This window comes from Pelecanus crispus, chromosome 1 (genome assembly GCF_030463565.1).
Source record: "Pelecanus crispus isolate bPelCri1 chromosome 1, bPelCri1.pri, whole genome shotgun sequence".
Taxonomy (NCBI): Eukaryota; Metazoa; Chordata; class Aves; order Pelecaniformes; family Pelecanidae; genus Pelecanus; species Pelecanus crispus.
Window position 1 is genome coordinate 43,985,631 of NC_134643.1, and position 24,622 is coordinate 44,010,252.

The 24,622-nt window shown below is 36.3% G+C and overlaps 1 protein-coding gene across 1 annotated transcript in view; it reads left to right on the forward strand.

Moving 5' to 3' along the window:
* The window catches only part of ZDHHC17 (zDHHC palmitoyltransferase 17), a 77,170-nt gene that overhangs the window by 41,786 nt on the left and 10,762 nt on the right, over window positions 1–24,622 (forward strand). Inside the window, exons 6-12 of the mRNA XM_075707427.1 lie at window positions 2,379–2,443; window positions 3,830–3,992; window positions 8,596–8,721; window positions 9,992–10,134; window positions 12,512–12,612; window positions 20,379–20,503; window positions 23,879–23,941. Coding sequence (XP_075563542.1) covers window positions 2,379–2,443; window positions 3,830–3,992; window positions 8,596–8,721; window positions 9,992–10,134; window positions 12,512–12,612; window positions 20,379–20,503; window positions 23,879–23,941 — 786 coding nt within the window. The remainder of the gene's footprint in view (window positions 1–2,378; window positions 2,444–3,829; window positions 3,993–8,595; window positions 8,722–9,991; window positions 10,135–12,511; window positions 12,613–20,378; window positions 20,504–23,878; window positions 23,942–24,622) is intronic.

Sequence of the window (24,622 nt, forward strand, 5' to 3'; positions counted from 1 at the left end):
CTCTTTCAGAACCAGAGTTGTTCTATTTCAGAGGCTAGTGAAAAATTTGGCAGTTGTGGTCCATGGAGTTCACACTTGAAATACATACAGAGGGCAGCAGTATCTGCAATGTTTTATACTTTAATCACTTACTGTTGAAATAGTTGGTTCTTGCAGTGCTTGTACCGTTGTCCTAAGAGCATAGGTACACCTCCCCATGAGCATTATCAGATTGACCCGTCGCCGAGAGTTAAACAAGAAATTAATGCTAAAATGCCTGTTGGTACGCACCAGAACGGAAGAACAGTCTCCTAATATGTACCTGCTGGTGAAGGCTTACTTTTTTGACTCGGCCCTTTGGTAAAAAGCAGCAACAGAGCTTCCTTTCTGAAACATCCCACTTGTGCGGTTGCGATAATGATCTGGCAAAAGAAGAAAGAGTTTTTGAGAGGCTTGTTAGAGCATGCATCTGCTATCCACAAGTACATCATCTTTGTTACATCTGTACAACAGTATGAAAGTCAATCTTAGTTGCTTTGCCTCTTTTTAAAGTTCATTTGAATGGGGATGTGCCTCGGCCCATGTTGTAGCTTATTAAGAGTAATAACTGTAGTTTTCCTAGGTAATTTATGTGCAGGGAATAGTCTGGAGCTCACAGCTATTTTTTTTTTTTTTCTTTCTCTTTTAGCTGAGTGTCACTAGTGTGCAAAGTGTAGTTTTGATTTGTCAGGTGGAATCACTGAAGGCATCACTTTACTTACATCCAGGCAATCGGGTGCCTGCTGTTGGTCACAAAGAATTGCTTTTCTATATGAAATCTATAGATGAAAGGGTGATTGTTCATGTTACAGTAATTTGTACAATCTTCAAAATACGTTGTTTGCACCGTGTGACCTGTGAATCAAAGTTATGCTTCTCAAGGTTGAATGACCTTGACATTAGGCTACGGTTCTAATTTCCTTCACAGTCTCAGCAACAGGAGGATAAAGGTAGTGGCAATGGTTGCACAGTCCTAGTAGGCTCAGAAGGATCTAATTTATACAAGTACTGTGGGCAAACAGACTTGGATCCCGGTCTCAGTGCATGTAACTCTTTTCTGAACAAACAATACAATACAAGTAATGGTTCTCTTTCTATCAACTGTTTTTTAAATTTCTGATTTTTTTTTTTTTTTTTTTAAAAGTTAAGCAACAGAGTAAAAACTCAGAAATGGAAGTTATCTGCAGGCTAGGGATGTTTTAAAACCAATTATTTTGAAGAGCTAAATTGGATTTTCCGGAAAACTTTTGCGTGGGTCAGGCTAGCAGTGCCGTGAGCATGGATCCAAGGGTGCTGGGCGTTTGGCAGACTGCTGGAGCGGAGAAGAAGGTTCTGGGGGTGATAGAAAGCAACATTATCTGCTCTTTTGGTTTCTGTCAGTAGTTTCTGTAGCAAAAGACTTTATTGAAACACTTTCAACCTAATTTTACTAGCAGGGACTGAGGGAAGTAGCACAGGAAATACTGACATAGCTCTATTGCCTCTAAGGGAAACTGTTCAGGTCTTGCATTAAGGTAGCTTAGAGTAATTTTGTCAGTGGTGGTGTGTGGAACTTGCCCAAATGTGTTTGAGAGTCTAATCTGCCTCAGTATATTTAGGAATGACCAACTTCCATGTTAGTGAGGCAGGGATCTATAACAGGAAAAAATGCTGTAGGTATTAGATCCTTTCTGATGGAGCTAAGAGAATTGTCTGGATGGTGCTGTTTTACCATTCTGTGACTATGTTCTGTTAAATGTAATAATGAGGGTTTTTTTAATTGTTTTTAGCCATCAGTTTAGTCACCACTTGATTATAGATCAGTTTTGTTTCTGGGTAGGTTGTTTTTATTAATGGCTTTTTTTTAACTTAGGAAATTTTCTGGCATCCATTAACTTGATATCCAGATGTGTAAATACCTTTGGAACTGAGTGAACTAAGGAAAATTGCTTTGAAAGTGGAAAAATAGATGCAGCTGTCATCCAGTAGGATGTAGGATTCAGGCTGTGGTATTTATGTTAATTTATCAAGTATTTTATTAGATATTGGTGCATTATTTTAGTTTTCTCCTGCTTTTTCATGTAATAGTACACCATATATATATCTCTTTTATGTTGAAGATTAATAGTAAGGTAGAAATGACTAGTCTTATACAGCATGTTTCCAGAATAGATTGAAATGGTTATATTTTTGCAATGGTGGTATTAATGTCTGTTTTCATTTTTTAAATACTATTTTTTTAATGTACTAAAAGCTTGTCAGTTTTTTTCCAGTTCAGTTGGTTAGTCTTAAAATACTGCTTCTCATTGGAAACCTTTTATCTACTGGATCTTGAGCATGCTTACTTATCTCACCAACTTTTTTATTTTTTCCTTTTTTAGGATGTAGATATGATGGATCAAAATGGAATGACACCTTTAATGTGGGCAGCTTACAGAACACATAGGTAATATCTCACTGCAGTTTTGAATTTCTCTTGATGTTAACTAACTGGCATATAATAGTGACTGGTTTTGATTTTTTGGAGAGTTTTGTCTTGGTTTTTTTGTTTGTTTGTTTAACTAGTCAATGTTCTTTCCACAATTGTGACTTTATCTGTCTTCATTTATGATTGTTGTGAGTTAACCCCAATAGGCAGCTGAGCCCCATGCAGCTATTTGCTCACTCCTGCCCAGCTGGATGGGGAGGAGAGTCAGAAGGGTAAAAGTGAGAAAACTCGTGGGTTGAGATAAAGAGAATTTAATCGATAAAGCAAAAGCTGTGCGCCCAAGCAAAGCAAAATAAGGAATTCATTCACTACTTCCCATGGGCAGGCAGGTGGTCAGCCATTTCCAGGACAACAGGGCTCCATCACCTTTAACAGTTATTTGGGAAGGCAGACGCTGTAACTCCAAATGTCCCCCCTTCCTCCTTTTTCCCCCAGTGTTTGTTGCTGAGCATGACATCATATGGTATGGAATATCCCTTTGGTCAGTTGGGGTCAGCTGTCCCAGCTGCATCCCCCTCCCAGCTTCTTGCTCACCCCCAGCCTACTTGCTGGCAGGGCAACGTGAGAAACAGAAAAGGCCTTGACTCTGTCTAAGGACTGCTCAGCAGTAGCTAGAGCGTGGGTGTGTTACCAACACCGTTTTGGTCACAAACCCAAAACGCAGCACCGTAGGAGCTACTATGAAGAAGATTAACTTGATCTAAGCCAAAACCAGTACAATGGCCTATTCAAGAGAGAGGGTGTTTTGCAGAAGTACTCACTAATATGAACTTTTAGTTTACAAAGTAAATCTTCCTGTGGAGATGATTGGAAAAAGTTGGTGTAAAATAACAGTTCTCCAAAGAGCAAATTTGTCTGAATTAGATTCCTGATCGGAAGGGGCTATCTCTATCGATTGTTGGGGAGAAACATAGGCTAGCTTTTACGAATACCTACCATTACCAACATTATCATCCTATTTTATTTTCATATTTTGGAATGTGAACTGGAAATATGTTTTGAACTTTGGTTACCTGCCAAGTATATAATCTTGTGCATGCTTTTACAAATCTGTTAATACTGTTAGGTTTTGGTAAACGTGAAAACAGAATTGTATAACAAAGGTGTTTCATGACATCCCAGAACAAGCTGTCTTACTGAGCTCCTTTAAAAGTCAACAGAATTGTGGTTGCTCTTTGGTGGGAGGGGAGTTTGAGCCATTCATAATCATCAGCAAAAGACGTCGCTTCGCTATTACATAGAGTACCTGACCAATGTTCTTTATGGAAATTGAACTCATTAACAAGAAGTTCGTATGTATTTGAGTTCATCTTCTGTAGATCTAACAAGAATTTTCTTTTCTAGTGTGGATCCAACCCGATTACTACTTACATTTAATGTTTCTGTTAATCTTGGAGACAAATATCACAAAAACACAGCACTGCACTGGGCTGTGCTAGCAGGAAATACTACAGTTATTAGTCTTCTGTTAGAAGCTGGAGCTAATGTTGATGCTCAAAATATAAAGGTAAACACTTGGTCTGTTTTTATTGTAAGTGGTTTGAGGCAGAAATAACAGAGCCTATGATAAATCTCAAAAATAGATTATTATTGTGGGTATGGTGGGATCATGAAGATGGGGCAAAAGCCATGCCACTAACGTTTAATTTGGGAATCAGTTTTTCCTAACAGTGATGCCTAACCACTAAATCTGCACCTTCAAAAGTACTCATGTAAATAATGTGCCAATGGTTATGTGCAAATATATGGGAGTGGGGTGTGCAATTAGACTGCATGCGTGAAGACCCATGTATTTGGATGCAAAATTGAAAATCTGACTGAATGGCTTCTAGTGAAGTTCTGGGGTGACTGACTGTTGGAGTGAGATGTGCGATTGTCCATGTCTCTTTCAGAGAGATGACAAATGCTCTGGTATATCTCCCAGTGGCAGTAAGGATGTTGGAGGCCTAAAAATAGCAATAGTAGTAAAATAAGAAAATGGGCTCTTTTTTGCATCAGAACTTTAAGTTGCCCAATTACTCTACCAGAACTTCTTAATGATGTAGCTAGATTGAGCACTAACAGAGCCTGTCCCTAGCATATGTTAGACCAGCCAAGCAGCTGTTACAATTTATGCCATAGGCTTGCAGTCTGTAAGAGCTTCTTCAGCAGTGGAAGGTGTGCCTGTTGAACGTGGTTTTGTCCATTGCCTCCGGGCTATTCTGTATATCAAACGACATGCACTTCACCACCCAAGCTGTTTCTTCTGTGGTGTCAGAGAAGAATTCACTTTTAGAAAAAGAATTCTCAATTTCTCTTCAGATATTTGTATTTTCCACTTAATGAGTGTTACAGATGGAGTGGTTACACTGGAAAATACAGCTGTAAATCTACATGTATAGAATATTAAATACTTAATTAAGTATTTATTTGACCTTTCACCATTTTCCCTACTGATTAAGATGGCCAGGGCCTATTTTGCTTGGACACAAGTGATGGAAATATGCTAAAAATATATATGTATATACACACATCTGTTTTCTTGAACATGGAACAGTCTTTTTAAGGGTGCAGTCAAATTTTGCTAGTAGCTTTCTAGGTCCTACATCCACTTTAGAATATCAGAAATACTGATGATCATGAGTGAAAACTCGTTAGAAAAATCACATGGCTTTTCACATGTTTAAAACAAATCAACTAGCCTCTTGCATGTACTGGTGTGAATATATGGTCTGTAAGGTCAGTTGTGTGGATGAATTATGCTTCTAGTCTCACTTCTTGTAAACTGTTGAAAAGATGCCACCTAATAGTAAAAATTAAGGTATTTTTGTGGAAAAAAAATCAGCGTGTCATACCTTGCTTCCCTTGGCAGACTGATCAGTGTGATTAGAGCTTTAAAGTCATCACCTTACCTACATTTCTGGGCTTTTATGAAATCTGTAATAAAAATTTGTATGTTTTTGGCCAAATGACGAAGTACCTGCTAGCCTGAAGCAGTTCATGGTCTCTCCTTCTTTATTGACAGACAGCAGCAGTCAGTAGAAAAATAGGTTTTTGAACCTGCTGGATCATTGTATCTTTCCAGTCATGCCAGAAGACATGTGCCTGGTTTCATTAACCGCTGCCTGCCTTCTGCAGTGGAGTCTAGGTTTCTTGCATGCCTTCCCAGGTTTCTAGGATGTTCAGAGGATCAAAATTATTCTAGCAGTGGCAGTTTTGCCATCCTGCCAAGTGGCTTTATAAGATATGCTGATTTGGGTGATAGTAAACATACAGGAAACATAAGGATTTGGTTGATTTTTGTAGGTATATAGAAACTCAGTTTTGTGCTTCACCTTTGGCTGTTCAGCAAAAAAGTTTTCACTGAGCCAAAGAACGGTTGTTAAGTGTCTGGCTCATGTTTCTCCAGAAATAAAAGGAATTGTGAAAGGCTCCTTTCTGATGCAGTCATTTCCAGATTTCTGCAGCACTATCTAGTGAAGTCCTTTTCTCAGATAGCCCGTGGAATTGACGAAGAGTGGTGGTAAGACAGCTAAGGTTAAAGAAATACATTGTCTGAAAGCCATTCATCTTTTTCAAATTAATGAAGTGGCTTGAAAATACTAGGTGTGAGCTTTGACCTTGTTGTTACCAGCTCTAGGCAGTCTGTGTTAGAAAGACGCATGCTGCTGGCCGCCTAGGTTTGGAACAAATTGGAACCAGTCATCTCAGTAAGGTGCTCTTTTTACTTTGCATGACCGTTTGAGAAGTATATGAACAGTAGCACTCTTATTCTAGAATAAAGCTTGATACAAGCAGTGGGTTTGTCCTGTTTGTGTTATTTATTCTCTTTATATTATGCTGCACAAGAAAATAGTGCTTTTCTTTTGGTAGTGAGTTACTTTCTTTTTTCTTTTTGAGAACTGGATTACAGTTGGAGTTGGAAGCTGCTTCTCAGTAGTTGGAGTGGGGTTTTGTTTGGTTAATTTTTTTGTTAAGGAAATTATCTGCCACACCAGTAGACAGATTGGGCACATGAGGACAGGATTTCACAGGGAATCAGCTTATCACTGGGGGTAGGGGGACACCTGTCACTTTTATTTAAATAGAAGCAGAAAATCCTTTTTTATTAGAGAGTGATAGAGACCTGAAAGAGCTTTTATGGTTTAAGGAAGATTTTTTTTTTTAAACATGTTCATGAATCATTGAATGTACTTTAGATGTAGTTCTTGATTATGCAGTGTATTTGTAGGCTTGTCTGTGGAAGTCTACATGTAAAGTTCCTTGTGGTAATGACTCTTCAGATTATTCTTTCTATCTAAACACTTTAAATATATACTATTGAAGCCTTATTGCTTGCTGACAAACTAAGTGTATTACTAGATTAAGTTCCCCAATATTTTTTTTTTTTTTTTTGCTTTCTAAGCAAGTCAGCCATCCACCACCCCTGTGAATACAAGGAAAATATTAAAATGGCCAGATAATAAGCATAGTCAAAGACTTCTTTAAAGCTCCCTCAATCTTTTTATCTAGGCAGTTCCTAGGTGTCTCATGGCCCTCTAGTGGAAGGGATGCTCAGCTGGACCCCGAGACAACTTCAGGATTTACTTGGGAGATCAACTCCCAGAGGGGATTGCTTGTCCACAGGTAATCTTTACAGTCTGGCTATATAAGGTGACATTAAAATAACAGCATCTCTGGAGTTTTCCAGATATTAGCAGTTCAAGGTGCTATTAAATTTGTGATGAAGTAGGCACCATAGTTTGATTTCAGGCATTTCTGTTGAGGGTGGAGTTAACTTACCTGTTTCTTAAACATCTGGCTAAATAACTTTGAAGTCAGGTTAGGTCAAAAGGTTATTCTTTTTTTAACTGATTTTGCTAGTTAAAATTCTTGCACAGAAGGAGTGCAAGATCCTGTTAAGTAGCAAGAAGGTTCACCTTATAATCTGTAGTCTGTGCTATTTACACTCCTTTTAGAGATTTGAAGCAAGATTTCAAAGGCAAAAATGACAGTTAAGTACTCAATTCCCATTGTCTTTCTATGGGATATAGGTAGCTAACTGTACTTTTTAATCTTTGAAATCTCTTCTGTCTATAGTAATTATTGCCCTTCTGGGTAATTTCAGTTTCTGGTACCTGTCTCACTTTTTTTTTAGGAGGGGGCCGAGCGATGGAGGATTCAGCCATTTTTCAAGCCTCCATGAATGGTTTGTTTAGGAGGGGAGTTAACTCCAGTAGAAGAGAGGAGGAGTCAAATGCAAAACTGCAGCTGGAGGTACCTGCAATTGGTTGTCTCTTGCCTCCTCTATAATTTTAGACCCAGTCAATAACTTTCACTTAGCTCTCTTCCTAAATGTTTAAAAAGCAATAAAATCAAATGAGTTTAGTAGGCATCTTTGGCCCCTGTATCTCTCTGTGTCTCTTTTGCTTTGTCTGTCAGTCCTTTCTGAAAGTAGGGAAGGAGAAAGCATGACCCCTTGCTGGCTTGGCACCCAAAGTGTGTGAAGCACAAGCTAAGCGTAAAAGCTCAGAGTTTTGGAATAAGTTGGACACGAGCAATCAATTTTATTCTTTCCCGTTTTCTTCCTAGGACTTCAGTAACTGAGATGAATATAAGAGCATTAAGCTTGTGAAAAAAATTCCGTATAGAAACATTCCATGATATTAGTAACTTCACTCTGCCAAAAAGGCAGAGAATTAACTGAGAAGTCAGGCTTTAGACTGGGAAAGTTTCCATGATCCAGTGGGTCACGAGTTCTTATTCTTTGCTTGATCTCTGCTGCCTGTCAATAGCTGAGGGGGAAGCACAGTCTTTCACTTACAGACTAGTAGACTGTGTGTAGAAGAGTGAAACGCAGATGTGTTACACCAAAGGCAACAATTATTGCTATGTCAGGACACACATATGGTCAGGATCACACATTTAATATTCTGCTTGTCCACACATGTATAGTTATGAGAGAGAGGAAAAGACCAAAAGGAATGAATGATGTTTGGTGTCAAGTAAGCTGCAGAGCAAAAAGTATGCCAGAATGTAGCTTAAACTGATCTAAAATGTGTTGGTTTTACCTGCCAATCTTCTGTTTCAAAAGTGCTCTGTATGCATTTTGTTTTAAAATTGGATGTTTCCCACTTTTATACTCCTGGCAGGGAGAATCACCACTTGATCTAGCAAAACAGAGGAAGAACGTTTGGATGATCAATCACCTACAGGAAGCAAGGCAGGCAAAGGGATATGACAGTCCATCCTTTCTGAGAAAACTGAAAGCTGATAAGGTAAGTAGTAGTGTAACACTTACATAAATCAGTATTACTGCTGCTGTTTCTTTGGGGGTGTGTGTGTTTGGTTTTTTTAAGGTAAGCAGTTCAGTACTGTGGTTTCCCCACATTTCAGTTTTAGGAAACATCTTTCTGTTATGACAAAAGTAAATGCAAAAGAAAAAAAAAAAAAAACTTTATTCAAGGCAGGAGGAAAGAAAACCCTAAGCCTCCACACAGTTACCTTCAGTTTTTGTGCTAACGGAACGTTAGGAAAGTACTAGCTGGTCTGGTAATGTTAGGAATAGCCAAGACTTTCACAAAGCTGACTCTCAAGTATCTAAGGAAAGAAGCATTTTAGATACCCTGAACTCTGATCTCCTCTATAATTATGTAGTGTTTTGTGTTGAATGAAAGTAGTAGTCCATCTTGGCAGTATAATGTAATATATGAATCTCTAATGTAGAGGCCTTTTTCTTCTCAGGTTATTATTTAATACTGCAGATAGGAGGAGGCAAGAAATGAGGGTATCAAGGGTAACATACTGGCCTGGCATGAAGAACTGTCTACCTGCCTATAGTTTGATAACTTGTATAGAGTTAATATATTCTGACCAGGGAGAGTGTTTTGCTAGATATTAAGTATTGCTATCACTGATTTCTTACGACTTCTTGATTTAAAGATACATTGCATCTTGATGATCAAAGCACTGGCTACAGCCTGTGCTTTAACCCTGTGATAATATAATAATGCAGTGATTATTGACTTTAAGTGATTTGTGCATTGCATTGTGTGTACATGTGCATTGTGACTGTGCTTTGAATATCTGGAAGGAGTTCAGTGCCTTCATCAGGAATTGTACGCACATAGTGTAAGACAAAAAAAGTCCTATCCTCCTTCATAGATGCTTCAGTATGACTTTATTACTTACATAACTGCAGCCTTTAAAGTTCACTGAGATTACCATGTGCTGTGTAGTAGTTTATACACTCTGACAGATTCTGAAAAAAAAGCTACTGTTGCCTTTATTCTGGATTAACAGCAAAGTCAGTTCTTCTAAAATAAATAAATAAAATTGCTGATTTGTTATAAAATTTTAGGAAGATTTTTTTTTCTTGCACATTCATTGGAGATATATAAAATGAGAAAAAATTATGAGGATTCCTCCCTCTATGTGAAGCTTCCTGAAAATTTATTGAAGTTTTTGTTACTGTCCTATTTATTATAGAATATTATTATACAATCTGTTCCTGAAAACAGTTACTTACTGATATTTGTTTCTATATAGGAATTCCGTCAGAAGGTGATGCTGGGAACTCCTTTCCTAGTTATTTGGCTGGTTGGGTTTATAGCAGACCTAGACATTGATTCTTGGCTCATTAAAGGGCTGATGTATGGTGGCGTTTGGGCTATGGTGCAGTTTCTTTCAAAGTAAGTGTTTTACCAGGACACTATCTGTTTAGTGTGCACACAAGAAGTGTTTTGCTGGCATCTTTGTTGGATAAATAATCTTAAATTTATATTTTTTGTGTGTTTTTTCAACATGCAACATTAATTTTTTGTTGGAATTTTTTTTATTACTGTTTCTGGGAAAGATCGCGTGTGACTTTAGCTCTTGTAATGCTCTGTTGTCTTGCAAACAGCCATGGAATTACATTGGGTGAATACCACTGAGCTAACAGAAGCTAACGGCAGAACAGAAATTCAGTCATTATCCAGAGGAGGGTGCTGAGTGTCTGTCTACAAAGAGTTATCAGCATGAATTTTGCAGAGAGCAGTCAAGGGAAAAGTTACCAGAAAGGAATAGAAAAAAAGATATGTGCAAGTGTGCTATTAAAATGTATTTTTTTAGAATTTAAATACCCAAAGGCATCTAAAGAGATTTATAGAGAGGAATGAAGTCAGAGTCAGATTTTGTAGATTCTGTTGGTGTAGAAAGGGGAGACTAAAGAAAAAGGCTGCTTTCTAATAATGTTTTTAATTTGTTACCTGATCATAAAGAATTTTGGTTGTGTTTGTGATTACTTTAAATATCTGTAAATGCACCTACATATACACATGCGCACACATATACATGCAGGCATGCTGCAATGGATTTTCAAGATCTGCAGACTACTTCATCTATTTTTTGCTTTTCGTTGTCATGTGTGGCATGTGTAGAAGAACTTATACCTTCATACTTACAAGCTTTGTGCTTTTCTGGCATTGAATGTCATGTTTATTAGAAACACTTGCTTCTCCTTCCTTTCTGTTTAAAGAGGAAAAGAAAACATATCTGTTCCTTAATCCAAATTCATAGAATTTTAGTGAACTTAGTACACCGGGAGGGAGGTGGGGGCGTCATCAAGCTTTTGCCTTTGCAGGATCTTGGAGATGATCTGTTCAGTCTTTTTGTCATATCTGAGGCTGTGCAATTTGCTGACCTCCTCCCACAAATAATTTATTTGGCAATGCAAATCCTCAACCACACCTCCTGTAAGAAGCAAGGACGAGATTTCTTCAAGTTTCTCAAGATCTATGTTTTGTCAAGTTTTGTATTTTTGATCTACCTGACATGTATTCAGGATTAACATTCTTACTTTCTCTTATCCTTTGCTAAATGTTTAGTATAAATACTTTTGAAGCGTTTTTCACAAAGCCCAGGTTCAAATTAAACTTTTGCTATTTTTCTAGTAGTATTTCCTTTCCCTGTTGAATTTTAGCTAACCTGCTTAGCTGTGTCTTCCTCCGTACTCCTTTCACACACAAAAATGCACAGAAATCGCTGAAAGAAAGATTATTGCTGAGTAACTACTGTGTGTCCAAATGTGTATTCGCTTATTACTATCTTAGCTCATCTTCCTTAAAGAATTTTCTCAAAAGACCTAAGAAACTTCCATTAGAGAAGAGACAGTTACTGCAAGGGAGTAAAGGAGTGAAATGGAAACTACTCAGTGCGCACATTTGTCTGTGGCAGCCCTGAGAGCACCACCAGGACAAAAAGCAAAATGGATCGATGTAAGGATGTTTAGGCAGATGATGGAAGAAGTTTTATTTCAAGGAGTTTAGCAGTTTGGAGTGTGACTGTTTAGCAGTTTTTTCTTGAATATGGAGTAATTTAATCACTTACCTAGTTTGTCTCAACTAAGAATAGTCTTTAAAATGCAAGAGTATAAGAAGGTGAAAATAATTCTGATGGCTTAATTTTTATTTTTAATTTAAGTAGCACCATTTTATCTTAGAACTTGGCAAATCTAGTGATGTGGGAAATGAATTAATCTGGGTTTTTTTTCCCCAACTTTCTATTGGCAACTGTAACAGAAGCAAGAATGTGAAATATTTAAAGTATGTAGGCTGATAGCACCAAGGTCTCTTAAGCTTTTTCCTTACTGAAGTAATTTTAACAAGTAATTTTCATTGTATGGGTTTCCAAAATATCTTTAGTGCTGAAATCTCATAAGTAAATGTAGTTTGCAACCACTATCCATGTAGGCTAGGAAACTCACAGGTTTCTAGCTGCTTTCACAGCGTAGTTTTAGCATGAGTATCTACTCATTCTACCTTTCTTGTCCAGTTTTTGACATTCACCTCAAAAGTAAATGTATAAATTTTAATTAAGTAACTTTCAGTCATGACCCTTCATCTGAACAGGTTGACAGGAATTTCTCATTAACTTTGAAGGTAAAAGTGAGCAAAATATTTTTATGTTGTATTTTGCGGTATCCCATATAGTACATATTTTAACAGGAAGTGTGTTTCAGAAGCAGTAGTTCAGGATTTACATTTTATAAGTCAAAACTTATCATGTGACATTGCTCCTACTTTACAGGTCATTCTTTGATCATTCCATGCACAGTGCACTGCCTCTTGGAATATACTTGGCAACAAAATTCTGGATGTACGTGACGTGGTTCTTATGGTTTTGGAATGATATCCTTTTTTTGTGTACAGTAATAAGTAATATTTTTTTCTTGTTAGTAGATGAGGTAATACCTAGATATATTCTACATATAAGAGTAAGTAATTAAAATTTTAAAATGGCTATCTCCATTAAACATTGCTTTCTACATCGATGGTAATTGTTGTATCGCTTTACAAATGTGCACGCTATTGCTTTGCTTCAGTAAGTGAAAGATTTTCCTCAAAATCAGCTTACAGTAGTCTGCAAAATTTCCTGTGCTTTACCAGTCTCTTAAGTGGGGGAAATGTAAGCAACTCTATAAAATATGCTCTGGCTGTGAGGTGACAAGGTGTAATTGCATTTTTAGACACTGCTTTTCTGAAAAGCAGTAGGTAATTTCATGGTAGATAACAATTCCAGTGGAATTAACTTCATAGTTCTTCCTAAAGATTTTGCAAATTCCTTTTCATGCAAATTTTAGATACGTTTGTTAACTGTATTTTCAGTCTTTGAAGATGTATATATTAACAACACTTGATTAAAGAGATTCAGCATATGCCCATTGTTTTATGTTTTTGACTGTCTGCCTAGATACGAACTTTTCATACTCAAAGGGGTAGAAATTGATTCGGAGTTCATTGAAGAATGTCAGTTCTTCAGGAACCTTAAGGAAATAGATTCAAATTTTTAAACAACTTTCTTGGGTATTGTAATTACAATAACCAAGAAAACAAAATAGAGATTTAATGTTTTATCAAATGTTTAATACCGTTCTTATAGCTGTAAATAGTTGAAGTGAACTAAATATTTATGATGGAGGTTGGCTTGACTTTTCTAGGAACTGGTTTTCTTTTCATCCTCAAGGAATTACCATGAAATAGGATAGTAGCAGTGCAACCCTTTTATTGTCTTGTTAATATGTTCTCCAAACTTAGCTAAATGAGCCTCACATTTTTGGGTTGAGAACAGAGAGGAGACCTTGCTGCCATGCTGCCTTTGGCTTCCATGCTGACAGTGTTTGCAAAGGTGCTGCTGTGAATAATAGCAGTCCCATGTGACTGGACATTTCACATTTAAAAAAACCTGAAAATTAAAATCTAGTAGTATTAAGTTAAAAACAAAACAAACAACAAAAAAACCCACCAAACCAACCCCAAACTATCAATATTAGCATGAGTATGTCTTGAAATAGTTATTTAGAAATGCTGGCCCTACTACCAGTCTCTCTGTCTGGCCTGATTTTCTATGGTTTTACTCAATTAAATTTACTAGTAACTGCAAAGTGAGGAAGGCGAGTACAAAATGAATATGAACAACATTTTTAAAAGCAGTAGTTAAAAATGGAGGTATACTTTTCCAGTTTTTATGGAATGGAGTAGAACTGTCTAAATGTGTAATGCTTCTAGACTGATGTTTTTCTGTTCTTTTTGTGAAGAAAACCTGACTTCTGGCAAATAGTAAAATACAAGTTTCAGAGGCACTTATAATCTACACCATCTCACTTCCCAATCTCGGCTCTTCATACCTTGTAGGTTTTCTTTAGAAACTCACGTTTGCTAATGCTGCTATGTGTTTTGGGTTGCAAATGTTGAGCTACTGTGAAATGCTTTCTTGTGCAAACATAACATCAGCTTGAACCAAATTAACAATGTGTGCAACTTTAAATCAAAGTCCTTGACCATGTTAAAACGGCTGCACAGCCAGCACAGCTTGATGATGGCCTCTATCTTGATGCAGAAAGCTGTCCCTTAAGGGTGGCAGATTGTGAGATTTTTATCCTGAAGCTCATATTGTCTTCGTATTTGTACCAACTTGCTTAGATTTTTATTCTGATAGCTGTTCTGATTAATGTAACTTGAAGTTTGGGGGGTTTTTTGTCACAGAATAATGTTCATGGTCCACTAGAAGTAGTAACCATAGACAATTAATTACCCTAATAAAGTCTGACTTCAGAATGTCAACAAAATACTGTACTGCTTCTGTAATTTCAGGTAGGTGCCTCAAAACCTTTGTAACAGTGTTTTGTACACAGAAGTAGTAGTCTAAAAACTTGAGTTACTAATTGCTTTCATTAGAACTGACAATTCTCTGACAAGCAGTTTTAGAGACTTAGTGCTTGAGGCCATCTTCCTTTAATTGGTGATTTTTAATTGGAAGTCTTTGTAATAAGATTCCAAATTCATTCTTCTTCTTCTGGAAAATTGCCCTGTAGCTTTATTGGAAAAAAGAAATTGCATGCCTGCTCTATTTTTATAGCATGAGGCACAGCATTGTGGTTGGAGAAAGGATTCTTGTATTTTTACAGCTTTATATGATTACTTACAGCAGACCAGCTTACTACTTTATACTCTCTAATGTTCAAGTGATAAAACCTGTCCTGGTAGTTTTCACAAATTCTGACCATCTTTTGCTCAGGAAAAAACTTTCTAACCTTAAACAACTATCACAAATTGTCTTACTGGAACTTTATATTATAAATAATATAAAGGTCTTAATTGCTGCAAGTGTTACTTTAATATTTAGGTGTTTGGTAAGAATTTTCTTTCCATGTAGATATGTTGAAGGTGTCTGGAAGATCATCTGGTATTCTGGGTTTAATCCTAATGAGGCAGAAAAGGGTAGCTGAAAAGTGTGTCATAAAGAACAAACAAAACCAAAGATCAGCAGAGCGTTTTCTTGAATTTCAGGGTGGTCATGTGAAAAATAAGTCTATAAATTCTAAGGCTTAATGATGTGTCTTCTAAAAGACCAATCTTGAAAGTAAATTCAGACAGTTTAGAAGAATATAGTGTACTGAATTTTTGTAAATTTTTCCATTCTATTGGATTTTTCTCAGCAGCTTCTGAGTCTGGTATATTTGTTAAAATAGAAATCCTATTCCTGCTGGGAATGAGGAAGTTATGATCTGCGTATTTATAGGTATATGAGTCCATGGTCCTATGCTTCCCTGCCACTGTTTTGCTGCTTCCCTTTAATTGTGTTTTGCCAATAACAAAGGATAGTTATGTCTTGCTCTGTTAGTGTATTCTAATTTTCCACTGTTTGCAGAGCAGGGGGGAAAATACCCTCAAAAATTCTACACACTAAATCACTGTACTTTAATTCAGTTTTATTTTTAAAGGAAAAAAAAGGGGGGAGGGGGAGGTTAAAAGTACACTTTTAATAAAGTGAGACTAGAATTTCACATTTCATTATTTTTCATTAGCATTCGTAGGTAGAAAGTTCTCTTGTGTCCTGTAAAAGTTCAGGGCACATATACGGAGTTCATATCTCAGTTGTTCACACAGTCTTTTCAGTTCCAGCTGAACAAATAGTGCCTGTTATGTCAGAAGGTTCTTATACTGCTCTGTTTTTCTAAGATGTCAGGGTTTGCTGTAACCCAAAATATTCACAGTATTTTTTTTTTGTTCTACCGCTTCTATTTGGTGCAAATGGGAGTGTGCCGTTTTCATTAAGCTTTTTTGGCTGCTTGCAACGCTGAGATAATGAGATTATGTAAGCCAATGTATAATTTTTAAAATAATTTATCATTGACTAATACTGTATTTGATTATCTTATCTCAAATATACTTCCATGTATTGATGGGTTTTATGTGAAAGAAAACAATCACTGCACACTCTTTCAATTAGGGATCATTTTAAAAAATGGGTATAAGAGAATTCACGATCATTTTCACGATTTCACAAAGCTGTTACAATGGCATAGTGTTTTAAAACCTCTAACAAGCCAATTGGTACAGTTAAGCAGTTAAAAACAAAAAAAAACCCCATTCATATTACCAAAATTAGCTTCAGGAAAACAGCAAAAGTCCATGCATGCAGGAAGAAAGAAGCCATCAGCCATGTTTCTAGAGAAACCAAAGACCCAAAAAATCCAAACCTCAGGCCCAGCTATCCAGAGCTTCTGTTCCTATGCCTAAATACTTTTTCTAAATTTAAAAAAAAAAAAAAAAAAAATCTGTGGTGGGGGAGGTGGCAGTGAATGAATTTTTTTTTTTTTTTTTTTTGCAAGCTAAGGGATTTTTTTAATGTTAGGTGGAAGGTGGAGGTAGAGAGCCTTTGCAGAGCTTCGGTTGATTAAAAATGGATTTTGTCTAATAAATGCCTAGTCAAATGAGGCTTCTTGTGTATCTGTCTGCTGTTATCTACCTGGACTCTTGGATCCAGATGTACATCTGTTACGAATTGGCAGGTTCATTAGCATGTATTGATCTCTGACAGCTTACACTGGCTGTAGATCTTTTTTCTTTAGGAGAAAAGGACTATTACTGGATTTGTGGTTAGTGGAAGGGAGCGTCTTGGTGGTATATAATGGCAATAAAGCCATTTTGGCTTGGTTTCAGACTCTTGTATGATGTGTAGCTGTGATAGCAGGAAGCTGCGTATGTTTGGGCCCTTTTAAATAGGCTGCAGTTCAGGGTGAAAAATTAGCTCGTCACATCACCTCACTCATGGGTTGTGGGGTGCTTGTTGGGTTTTATTTTTCTTTCTAATGAGATGGTCTTTTTGGTTCCAGGTAGTTTCCTGGAATAATTTTCAGCCTGTTGTACTTGTTCTAATAATGAAAGGATATTGATTAGGACTAAAAGTAGGAAGTGTTTCATGGGTGTTTCTGCTTTGTCTCTCACAATGAAAACTGGGAAAACCTCATAAAAGACAGCAAATTGGTGACAGGGCAGAAGGTGAGTGCCTGCTATATCATGCATTTTGCAGCCTTTAATAATATGGTAATGTATTTTTCTTTGCGTAGTTGTAAATGAGAATGTTACGACAAAATGAGACTCTCTGGAGAACCAATTCCCTACTCTATAGCTAATGCAAACCTACAAGGGTTTCTTGTGTATTGAGAGTTTTGAGAGTTGCTCAAAGTTGCTAAAATCTCTTTGGAAGTAAACTTCAAAGGGGAGTTCAGTGCAATTTTAGATACCCCTAGTGTACACATCCATATCTAAGTTAGTTGTTTAAGCTCTCTTCATAGCCAGTGGAGAAAAATAGCCGTTTGTAGGGCACTGCTGTTCTGACTTAATTTAAATATCTTGATACTGAAGATAGATTGGACATAGCTTTTTCCTTTCTGTTGTGTATGAAGGCATACTGAGTGATTTAAGGTAGGTGAGATGAATCCCACAGTTGGAGTTGTTTGTCTGCATCAGAGAAGACAATTCTAACTTTCCTTTCTCCTTCATGGTCTGGTTGGTTTTCATCCCTTCTCCCTAGTTTTGCTTAGAACTTATGAGAAATGGGTTTTTGAAGATACTAATGAAAAAGACGGCTGATTTTGTCTTTTTCCATTTACACAGTTACTGCTCATCTATACCTAACTCTACTCTCTCATGTAGTCTCCCAACATCTCCCATCCTCAGCACAGAAGTACCTTATCTGCCACCATTTACACTGTCAGCGTTGCACTCATTTGACACCTCCATGATAACAGGAAAGGCAAAACTTAGACTCTGTGGGGTGTCTCTTATGCTCTCTGTATTTTGTGGAGTAAAATGGGGGAAGGGTAAGTTCAGAAAAATTCTGCATAATGAATTTCTACTCGTGTGGCTTGGATCCATGGACAGCTTCTTCATCACACAGGTTGTCCAAATTTTAGTCATTAAAAAAACAATTCCAAAACTTTAAGGTTATAAAAACCCTTCTACTGGGTAGAAAATAAATTGTCTTCCCCATATCTTCTTTAACAGTCTAGACATGACGTATAGTAATTAGGAATGGGTCATATAATTTTTTTCAGGTGTACCTTTATTGTTTGTAACAGATGTCTGATTAAGGTATTTTTAATGAAAAAAACAATTTTCACTGTTGTAGCAAAAACCCCGGTGATACTTTTAGTATTCTAAAGAAAATGTAATCTCTCTGTAGCTATACAAATAAGTTGAACCAGCTTATTCTTGGCAGCAGATAATTTTAGAAGAAAAATAGGAAGAAATTAGGTTGTATAAATATTAGTCAGAGCTTTTCATGCATAATGTATCAAATAGAACTGCCGAATGTTTAGTTTATAGTATAGCTAGTGGTTTTTTCCCCCCTATTATAAACTTGCTGGAAACAGCTTCTTAGAGGAAAGATTAATTAGCCTTTAGTGAGTTAATGCTAACATTCTACTATATAAGGTACATCATTAAAATTTTAACTTAACTTGCCAATATTTTTTTATTAGAAATTCACAGCCAATTCCTTCCCCCAACAGAAGGAAAACAAAAGTTATTTAGGATACGCTTCACATGAACAATGAGACTTTGTTAGCATTTCAGAAGTCAAAAAGAGGCCTTACTTGTATTTATTCATATGTCAGGATTCTTTCACCTCACAAGAGCAGTGTAGAAGGATTTGAGATACTGCTATTCTATAGAAATTCTGGGTTTTTTCATTTAATATTTGCTTGTATCTATACCATGTAGATTTGTTTATCAAGGGTTTGGGTAATTTTTTTCTTAATACTGCTTAATGCCTTCAATAAACATTTTTTTCCAATAGACTCAAACAAAATAGAATATACTTGTGGCTATATAGTAGAATATATTTGAGCATCTATTCTAACTTCAAAATCCAATTTTTTCAAAGCATGCAAAAAATGGGTTTTTGTTGTTGTCTTTAAAGTATTATATACCGAGTCAGTACAGATTGCTACGTAATGCTTGGTTTCTGGTCTTATATGCAAGGTTTTGTAATGCAAACACACAATATATTAAACTTTAATTACAGTAGGAGTTCTAATGACTACCTAAGTAGAGAGAAATATTCATCTAAGTTACTCAGAATATAGCGTAGTTTGGGTGTGCAGTGATTTGTGCCTGAGTAATAAGTGTCCTTTTTGCCTGGATAATGCTGTAGAGGCTTCTGCCACCACAGCTTTGTCAAATACAGCATCTCCTTGCAGTTATGACTGATGGTTAGTCAGGTTGGTCAGGTCTTTTGTAGGTGTATCAGAGTAAATTTTCTGCCTTTTGTGGAAGAGGCATGTCTGAAGTACTCGGGTTTTCCACATTATTGCTAAGAAATGTTTTAATTCTGTGAAGGAAATGTCAAGTGGTGTAAGACTAGGCATGTTACATGGCAAGTCAGTCAACACAGGAAATATTTTTTAAAACTAATGGTTATTTTCTGTCTTTATATGGTAATTGATTGTATAAACACTTCCAGAGAATATTAAATCCTGTGTTTTTGTAAGGATTAGATGTATTAGTATGTTAAAAATAACTTTCATTGATGGAAAATATGGGTATTGCCTTATAATAGGAGCAGGTTTCAGACAATACCTTTCTTGGAGATAAGTGGTGTTGACATGTGATTGCCATGCAACAGTGGTTGTGGCAGCACAATTCCTTCTATGGCTAGAAGCAGTCCTTTCTGTGACCTAACAGGAATGTCAAGCCACTGAAGACATAGGCAGTCAAATGACTATCTTATAAATAGAGCTCTGAAATGTTTATTGTGAAAACAGGAAATACTTTTAAGACGACAAATTTAATGTAATTTAATTTATTTAAAAGGGAAAATAATTACAAAAACTGAACTGTCATTATTCATTCTTTAGAAGGTTAAGTGCTTTAGAAATGCCTCATGAAGAACAGTGTTCTAAAAAGTAAGTTTTCACGTTTTTGAGCAATAGAAAATACTGAGTACCAAGCTAGTTCTTACAGCAGCGGTGAATTTTGTTAATTCAGAAGACAGTGACTCAAGGGCATTCATAAAAATTAAATTTATTTAAATTTTATTTCAGAATTATCAGTTGGTATTTTCAAGAGGAAATTTGGTTTTAAACTTTAGATTCCTTGACTTCAAACACATCTCAATTTTTTCTTTATACATCTTCCATTCCTCGCTAATAGTGTTGCACTTTTCTACAATTTTGGAAAATCCTGGAAGTCTGATCCGGGAATCATCAAAGCCACGGAAGAACAAAAGAAAAAGGTAAAGCCATGAGATATGTGAAACTTGATCTTCAGCAGCCTGCCACTAGTTGGTCAGAGTAGTTTGCTGTTCAGTACATGAAATTTCAATAAATGTCTAAATTAAAGTCTTAAAATGTTGAAAAGTTTTCCTTTCACTTGTCATCCAGGTTTCTTTTTTTACATTTGGAATATACATTCAAGTGCTTACTGCTCCAAAGTTACGTTTAGGTCATTTTAAGTAGCAAAATCACAGCTTAGATTTTCAAGATAAAAAAGTTTAAAAAGCAGTTGGGTGAAAATGAAAATGTGAAATTTCAGAATTTTGCCTTACTGAAATGACCTATTGTGGGATAAGTGTTAGTTAATTTGATTCTAAGAAAATTTCCAGACTTTAAAGCACCTCTAGTTTTCCTTAACTTTATGTCTAAAAGTTTTAGACTGACTGAGGATAAAAATAACCAAAACCCCAGGCAGTCTGGGATGGATTTTTTTTTTTCTTCTGGTTTAAATATTAGAGAAAATGTGGATGATCTAATGACATCTTTCTAAGACTTTATAACACTATCATTAGCATTTCTGATTTTTTGTTGTTGTTGAAGTGCATTGACCTAAGCAGCCAAACTCATAGAATCGTTTACGTTGGAAAAGGCCTTTAAGATCATCCAGTCCAACCATTAACCTACACTACCAAGTCTATTCTAAGCCAATCAAGGGTAGACTAGACTAAACCATGTCCCGAAGTGCCACATCTAATTTCCTAATTTGCAACCTAAACCTCCCCTGGCGCAGCTTAAGCCCATTTCCTCTTGTCCTGTCACTCATTGAATGTTGCAAAATACAAGCAAGCAGGAGAAACATTTTGTTTGTTTCATTTTAGGCAAGTGTCCTAGAAGCTCACATCCCACTAAAAGTGAGTTTTGTGGTTCTACATCACGCTCATTTGTGAAAATACCTCTGTGGATTGAAATCTGAGGCTTGGAATTAGGGCCTTATGTAGTGATAAACATATAATAGCCTTTAAAAGATGGCTATGGTAGCTTTAAGTGATTTTTTTTTTTTCCCCTCCAATAGCTTATTACTGAGTTGATAGTCAATGTGCAGATTTACTTTTGCAAGTTCCCTTTCTGTTATTGCAAATTTGCCAAAGTAAGTTCCAGACTAAATTACCTTCCTTCAACTGGACTAAAATAGACGAGTCAGCAACTGTACTTTGGTTTGGATTCAGCAAATAGCACAAATATGCAATTCATTTGATCTACTTGCTTAAGTAGTTGAGTGTGGCTACAAAAGCCTTGCTGAACTGGATAGGAATTGTAAAATGCAACTTCTTGAGTCAGATGCATATGGCTATGAATGTTTTGGATGTCTTACATTGCAGCTAACCAAATTGTGAAATGATCTGTTATCAGGGGCATAAACCACTGTAGGGTGCATGTCTTACCTTTGTGCAGTGTACTGCTTTCTCAAGTTTTTGTAATTTGTCTCCAAATGTTTTATGTTGAGTTAGCATTTAGCTTTGGAATAAGCAACCAAAAAAGTTCTTTTAATTCCAGAAGACCATGTTAAGTATGTTTGGAAATAAGTAGTAAGCAACAATTTCAGATGTTTATTCTTCTGATACGTCATGCCCTTTCTTCTGTGTTACAAAGTAGCCCAAGTCACTCTTAAAATTAGTAAATAAATAATAAATAAACAATTCCAAATTTTCAAAATCAAATATTAATAGTTGGAAAGCACAGAAAATAGACTCAACATTTACAAACCACAAAAATGTGGCTCTAACTTGAGTACTTCTGGGTCTCTATGCTGTAATCTCTGTGGAGACTTTAAGTGTTTTATTTGCTCTTGTTCTGTTCTGTTCTCCTGAGCTTTGGGGTCTTGCTTGTGGACAATACTGAACTCCAGTGCTGAGCATCACAACATGTACGTTCCTTTGTGCATCCTTTCATCAGTCTTGTGAGGGAGGCTCTTTAATTTCAAGTCCTGTAGTGGGAAATGTTGTTAGAGCAGTGAGGGAGGGCAGAGGGGGATGAGAAAGGGATGTAGAGTACTGAAGTTGGCAAGATGCGAGAAGGACATGGAAGGGCCTGTGAGTGGCAGTGGTTGGTTGGAGAGGGGATCTCAAGGGTTGCAGTGATGGAGGCAAGAATACTGGGCCAGTAGCAGGTGGAAATACAAGTGAGGAGAACAAATAGTCTAGCTTTCAGAGCTTAGAAGTGTTCGGAAACTGTAAAGATTGTTCCTCGTTTACCTGAGATCAGCAGAGAAAGCATTAAGAGTGATTTACCCCTGGACTGTTGACTGTAGCTTTTACTGGTTACTTTGAGGAAAAGTTTCCATAAATTTTTCATAACCAGTTATTAAGTGTAGTATTTTGGAGGGAAACTTCTGCAGCTTCAGTCAAGATACCCACCTCGGTGGTCATCATCTAATTAAGGAAGTCATGTTTATATTGCTATGGTGAGAAAATAATTGTAAGGACTATTTTGTTGCTTCTGCAGTTGGAAACCACCTTGATGCATGAGAGATACATGGTTTGAAAGGGAGCAGTAGATTAATCTATTTGCCGTTAGGCTGTTTATGCTGAGTGAATTCCATCTGGTTCAAGGATGGCTATTATGGTAAAAGATGTTTTCAGGATATTTTCAGTATGTGGCAAATGTCATTTAAGTCTCATCCGGCACAGATTTCAGCTGCTGAATTTTAAAACTTGTTGGAAACCATTTAATGGAATATTAGGGTCCTTTTATTCCAACAATGAAGTGGGTACTGGAGGAGTGTACAAAATTTTTAAAAAGCTATCGTTTAGTGTGAAGGTGTAGGTATCAGTTAAAGCATGCCTGTGTATTGCTTGACCCATAAGTGTAGCATTATCTGTAAGAGGAGGTTTGGTTTGCATTATTTCTGTTCTTGAAGCTTCAACATCTGAGGAAAGAGGTGAATATAGATTTAAAGGTTGTGATGGGATACCTCTGGAAAGAAAGTCTAGTTTTTAGACTGGCTGATCCTGCTGGCTAGTTTTATTTGTGTTCCTGTTTAGAAATTCAGCTGCATTAATTTTAGTAAGTTTAACAACAGGTTAGTCAAACTGGTGCTAATCACTGTGTAGATGTATCGAAATTAACATAAGCTTGCTTTTTCTCTGATTAAACCTAGATAGAGTAGGAGTAAGTATAAGCTAGAATTAATTTAGAAGTAAATGTGCATATTGGTTTAACAAAGTAGGTTTAAAATCAGTTTCAGCTGAATTTAAGTTGTTCTCGTGTGTAGACAGTACCTGAAAAGACTAAAGTTCACAACCCTGGCTCTCAGAAGCAGCTAATACAATGGTTGTCAGCATTTGTTTATATGCTAAATTCTAATTTCTTTTTTTTCTTTTCTCTTTTTTCTGCAGACAATAGTAGAACTTGCAGAGACAGGAAGTCTGGACCTCAGTATATTCTGCAGTACCTGCTTGGTAGTGTATTTTTTTAATTTTTTAATTAATTGCAACACTGATTTTTATTTTTATTTTTTTTTTAAATGCTAGGCCAAAATTAGATGTTCCTGTACTAAACACATTTTTGGCCTTAATAATGCAATTTCAAGGGCAGGGTTTATTTTTGATCTTTAATTTAAGCAGTGTTTTCAATAAATAATACATCTGTACACAAAAAAAACACTTGCAATAATAAGAAAAAAAAATGATCACTGTGGAAATAATTTGTCAGTGTCAAAATCCAAGTATCTGATATATCTACTAAGATGGCTGGTTATACACCTAACAAGTTATGAAAAACACAGGTGACATTTCACCACCTTTGTAACTCACAAAATTATGTGGTGCTTCTAGTAAAATATTTTTTTCAAAAGTCAAGTATATTTCTCAATTTGGAAGTAATTGGCGGGGGGGGCGGGAAGCTTGTAAAACTTGCCAAATTGTGAACAAATACTTTTCTTGGACTAGTTAATACTTAGTTTCACCGCAGAAAATTTAAAAGGCAATAACTGCTTAAGGGGAAAAAAAGGTGACCATAGTAAATATAATGTGTTTCTTTTTTAGAAAGTTAACAAGTAAATACAAAATTATCAAGGTTATCAGTGTTACACTGTAATGTTCTGACCTACGTAGAACGTGAATGATGTTAATAATTGAATC